We start from the raw sequence: 6,000 nt of genomic DNA, 5'->3' as shown, positions 1-6,000 counted from the left end.
GACTGCCCACCGCGCCTCCTCCCATACGCAGCCCAATTCCTTCCGCTTCTCCGTGTTTGATAGAGCTTTAGAAAGCAAAGGTTCCCATGCTGTGGGACTTGCAGGCGGGAGCGAGACAAAATATCGCAGATGCGGGAGGGAGCGGGACTGAAAATTACAATTCTTTGTGGGAACAAGCAGGAGCAGGACTGCGCAGCGTGGGAGCGGGACTGAAAATTCTGTCCCGTGCGGACCTCTAATTGACAATTCCAGGGCTGAAATTATCCAAATGATTCTAGTGAAGATGTCTGGAGTGTTTTCTGTTTGAGAGAATGCAGCCTAAATGTGCATGGTTTGTGTGTTAAAAATGTGAATGAAACAAAACACAGCTCCATTTCTGTTTGTGATGAAGAAACTACATTAGAACATAGAGCAGAAAACAGTGTAATACAGGCCCTTCAAACAGCAAATTCCGCTACAGAATTCTAACCTGTCCTCCAGCTCCGTTTGAAACTATCGGAAATCTACAACGCTGTGATGTTACGTGAATGCAACCTCTTCCTCTGACAAAGTCCATACATCGGGTCAGTTCACGTGTAGAAGGAGGAACAGCATCTTCGCAGACACTTTTTGAAGTAGTTCCTGAATTCGGTGTTGAAGACGGTGTAGATGACGGGGTTGAGGGCGCTGTTGACGTAACCCAGCCACGTGACCACGCTCATGAGGACCGGAGGGATGTGGCAGTCCTGACAGCGGGCTCTCAGGGTGTGGAGGACGAAAAACGGAGTCCAGCAAAACAGGAAGCAACCTACGGGAGACACGCAGGGACAAAATGAGTCAATGCACTTTACTGGTCCGTCGGAAAAAATTTGAATATTGTGAAAAAGGTTGATATTTTTTGTCATTCATGTCAGAAAACCAAGTTACCCTACAACTGTACTGTACAACAACTCATCTTTATGTAACAGATAATACTCCCTACAACTGTACGACAACTCACACTTATGTAACCTGATAATACTCCCTACAACTGTACAACAACTCATCTTTATGTAACAGATGATACTCCCCACAACTGTACAACAACTCACACTTATGTAACCTGATAATACTCCCTACAACTGTACAATAACTCACCTTTATGTAACAGATAATACTCCCTACAACTCTACAACAAGTCACCTTTATGTAACAGATAATACTCCCTACAACTATACAACAACTCACACTTATGTAACCTGATAATACTCCCTACAACTGAACAACAACTCACCTTTATGTAACAGATAATACTCCCTACAACTGTACGACAACTCACACTTATGTAACATGATAATACTCCCTACAACTCTACAACAACTCACCTTTATGTAACAGATAATACTCCCTACAACTGTACAACAACTCACACTTATGTAACCTGATAATACTCCCTATAACTGTACAATAACTCATCTTTATGTAACAAATAATACTCCCTACAACTGAACAACAACTGACTCTTATGAAGCAGATAACCTTGTGTCCTGTCAATCATCGTATCATCTTTACACTGTTTTTCCTTATGTCCTCTTGTATATTGCTGAGATATTTTATTACTTATTTCCAGTTTTATTTTGACTTATACATTTATATTTCTATAATTATGCCTTATTTGACACCTGTCTCTTGCTTTTTTTTTTTTGCAACTTTAGATTTTATTATTACCATTTACATTTTTACTCTTATTATATTATTTTGTGATATGTGAGCTACTAGGTCCAAGTAGTTTTCCTTGTGGATCAAAGTTTGTCTAAGTGGCTGTACCAGTTTGTTAAAGCCTGATCTCGTCCGATCTCAGACGATCAGCGGGGTCAGGCCTGGTTAGTACTTGGATGGGAGACCACTGGGTCTTTGGTGCAAGGAAGTCTGGGAGTCCCTGCTTAGATTGCTGCCCCCACGACGCGGCCCCGGATAAGTGGAAGAAAATGAATGGGTGGATGGGATTATCTTGCATTATTGCTTTTGTATCGTTATCGTTTATCGCACCGTCTCTGTAGCGATATATCATGCTTCAAAACAGGCCTACACTGCAAAAAGTTATATCTACACAATTTAAAATGACTTCAATTAAGGACATTTGACTTTACTGAGTCAATTCAACTTGACAAGTAAAAGTATCTACCGATGGAATAAGTGTCTTTTTCTTATTTCTAGCAACATTCGATTTTGTTTCTTCTTTTAAGTGCAAAGACTTGTTGTTTTTCTTATTTTAAATGTAGTTAAATGTGTTTTCATATTTTAAGTACAAAACGTTCCATTGGTAGTTAGGTTAAGACTGGCGTTTTGAATCTCGCTCTCAACATAAACATCATCGGTCGAGTGTGTGCATACACTGGTGTATGTGTGTGTGTGTGTGTGTGTGTGTGTGTGTGTGAGTGTTGTATAAAAATGTGACCATTTACCATCATTTTACTTGTAAGTGAAACTGACAAATCATCAGTGTTGTGCATGAACACGTTCATTTTTCAGTGAACTTTGAACTGAACGCAACACTTTTGTAAATCAAGAACTTGAACGTGAATTTGTTCAAATTATGTGTGATGAACGACGTACGTCACTGTTGGGGTTCAGTTAAACGTCGGAGTTTGTTTTCACCTGACGAGTGACGATCTGCTCGCACTTAACGAAACCACAGCCGCGTGTCAACGCGAAGGCGACTCCACCGGCAGCTTTAGCGGAACGTACGGGCTCTTGTGTCTCTCAATGGGAAAGTCAATCAAACTTGACTGGGCGCGTTTAGCTGCTTGTATTTCCCTTCTGTACAGACTGACCACGGCAAACGCAAGGATTTCAAAAGTAAATTTCAAAGCACTAATTAACAGTCTGTGTGGATCTGGGCTCTTTCACATGATCCACAACTGCCCAGGGAGCACAATGTGCTGATGGTAAATGCACAAATACAACAACAGATCCATGCTCTCTGTGGATTTTGACGGGGATATGCGCCGACGCTCGTGTAGAGCGTCAAAAAATAGGATGGATCCTATTTTCTGAAATCTACACGCACAGGACGTGCTGCTCCGCGCGCGTATTATTTTACTTGGTACATATGTCAGTAACGCGCGTCACAATGCTTTTTTAACCTGGATTGAAATGGTGGCTTTTTCGTTTTTCTTCATACAAATTTGCTAAAATCACCGCGATATCAGCAGCGGTGAAACGCCGGAGGTGCGCCCGCGTAGACCGTGATCCTGAGCGAAAGGACCGACGCAGAAGTCCGAGCTCCACCGAGATAAACGCAGCTGACGCCCGATCGCACTCGGGGTTCTCTCAGGGGCGGTCCTAGATTCCAAGTTCTAGTCCTGGTTTGGTCCTGGTTTAGTCCTGGTTCAGTTCTGGTTTAGACCTGGTTTAGTCCTGGTTCAGTTCTGGTTTAGTCCTGGTTCAGTCCTGGTTCAGTCCTGGTTCAGTCCTGGTTTAGACCTGCTTCAATTCTGGTTCAGTCCTGGTTTAGTCTTGGTTTATTCCTGGTTTAGACCTGGTTCAGTCCTGGTTCAGTTCTGGTTTAGTCCTGGTTTAGTTCTGGTTTAGACCTGGTTCAGTCCTGGTTTAGACCTGGTTCAGCTCTGGTTTAGTCCTGGCTCAGTTCTAGTATAGACCTGGTTTAGTCCTGGTTTAGTCCTGGTTTAGACCTGGTTTAGTCCTGGTTTAGTCCTGGTTTGGACCTGGTTCAGTCCTGGTTCAGTTCTGGTTCAGTCCTGGTTTAGACCTGGTTCAGTTCTGGTTTAGTCCTGGTTTAGACCTGGTTTAGACCTGGTTTAGTCCTGGTTTAGTCCATATACGGCGCAAAAGTTCAGCATCTTAACAGTTCTTTTGGTGAGAGTAAATTAAAAGTGCTGTAATAGTCATGTAATGTTTTACATTTTAAATACAGTAATATTGTAATGTAACAAATGACAGTAACAAGTCATAAATAACACATTACAGTTTTAAAGTCACTTGTCCAACAGTGGATCTTGTAAAGTTGTTGTAAACTAGAAGTGAGTTTGAAAAATAAATGCAGCCTTTCATTTACAGATCTCATCTAAATATAAAATGAACTGAACTTTGAACTAGTTCTAAATTAAAATTGTGAACTATGAACGTGAACTATTCACTTTGAACAAGTGTGAACTGAACTTTGAACTAGTTCATGAAAAGTGTGAACTTGCACAACACTGCAAATCATGATGAAACTTTTTAATTCAAGGCATCTTAACTTGGCTAGATTTGAGTTTTTTTTTTTTCAATGTATACACTTTCATACACATTTGAATTAGTTTTTCTTTATTTTCATGGCTTTTTACATTGGTGATTCCCTAAAAATGCAGAATCAATCACTCAAATCATGTATTATATAATTTAGACTCTTCAATTTGGCCTTTACCGTTTGCTTTGATCACTGATTTACATGCTCACTAAGTCACTAATGAACCCCAACATGACACATGTGTGACGTGAAAACCATTTCAGGTGAAATCATCATGAAGGTCACCGAGAGAAAGCCGATGGTTTGCGGCACTGTCCACAAAGAAAAGGGAGGATACTTTGACGACTCTGAATCAAAAATATAACACATATTTAGAGTCAATTTAGCGTTTCTTTGCTACATAATTCCAGACATCTTGCTTTATGTATTCGCTATATATTTTTGGTCAGTAGTTATCATGTGTACAAAATTTTCTTTCTTTCTTTCTTTCTTTTATTTTTGACTCTAGGATACGATTTGCTAAGATAAAATGTGTTATCATGACTGGTCTAGTAAATGGTAAATGGTCACCTTTATATACACTGTAGCTCTTTTCCACCTTCAAGTCTCAAAGCACTTTACATCAAGGAACTACTCACTGGGGGTGTCTTGCCCAAGGACACATCAACAGTATTCATCTGTGAAAGCTGGAATCATGGATCTGACAACCGGTAATGTCGAGGGCGAGATTTGAACCGCCAACCTTTGGATCAGTGGACAAACGCTCTTTTCACAATTGTTCACGGTAGTGTAATAAAATCTATTATGTCACATAATAAATGAAACCATAAAATAGAATACAAATATTAAAACAATAAAAACAACAGAGTGAAAATTAAAACGATAAAATAGATTAATAAAAGCAATAAAAGACACCAGAGGTCCTCACAATTCACACAGTGTTAAAACCCAGAGAATAAAAGGGAGTCTAAAAAATAGTTTGTATTCACCGCTTGCCTAACCCCAAACTAAACCCCAACATTAAAGTGTATGACAGATTAGACGACTGCATTTTTCAGACTATAAGTCACACTTTTTTTTCATGGTTTGGGTGTTTCCTGCTTCTTATACTCCGGTGCGACTTGCATATTAAAATTTTCACACTGAAGCCTCGAGAGGCTCTAGTCATGTGTGTCAGTATCTGCTACTGCTATTACTCCTGTACCACTGTCACTTCACTCTACTGCTCATGTCTCCTGCAGAAAGAGCCTCGCACCCCTGAAAATTTAAAATTTAAATAAATTCATTAAGACAACTGAGAAGACTGAACACAAATGCCCCCAAAAAGAAAATCATAATTTGCAGATTACAAACTGCAAGCAGCGAAATACGCAGCCGGAAATGGTAATCCAGCAGCAGAAAGAAAGTTTGTATGAAACTTTCCTGAAGTCACTGGATGGATGGACAAAGCCTGGACTTCAGTGACACAGAAACCATCCTGTCGGGATTCAGAAAGGCCAGAATAATTCCAACTGGAACTGATGCTGAGTCTGACGACAGCTACACAGAAGAGGAAACGGCGCTCTGTTTACCTCCGGAGGTCGAGGTCGAGTTGTTCAGAAGTGACACCGAGGATGAAGAATTGAATGGATTTAGTGATTTGGAGTGAGATGGAGAGTTTGGTAAACTTGTTCTGTTCTGTTGTTTATGCTATAGTTATCTGAAGAACTGTTCATATGTGTCAGTTGTTCTCTGTTTTATTATTATTACTAGAATTTGACTTTCAACATGAAATGTCAGTTCCTGGTCTC

General features: G+C 40.2%; 1 protein-coding gene across 1 annotated transcript in view; it reads right to left on the bottom strand.

Annotated features, from left to right (window-relative positions):
• Positions 1 to 6,000, bottom strand: part of LOC110163789 (D(4) dopamine receptor) — a 30,763-nt gene continuing 24,763 nt past the window's right edge. Inside the window, exon 5 of the mRNA XM_055156014.1 lies at positions 1 to 787. Within this exon, the coding sequence (XP_055011989.1) occupies positions 570 to 787 (218 nt within the window). The 3' untranslated portion in view covers positions 1 to 569. The remainder of the gene's footprint in view (positions 788 to 6,000) is intronic.

The sequence above is a fragment of the Boleophthalmus pectinirostris genome, unplaced genomic scaffold, assembly GCF_026225935.1.
Source record: "Boleophthalmus pectinirostris isolate CB_2022bp ecotype Guang Dong unplaced genomic scaffold, ASM2622593v1 HiC_scaffold_2, whole genome shotgun sequence".
In the NCBI taxonomy this organism is placed as follows: Eukaryota; Metazoa; Chordata; class Actinopteri; order Gobiiformes; family Gobiidae; genus Boleophthalmus; species Boleophthalmus pectinirostris.
The sequence above is the reverse complement of the archived record's forward strand: the minus strand, read 5'-3'. Positions and strand labels throughout refer to the sequence as shown.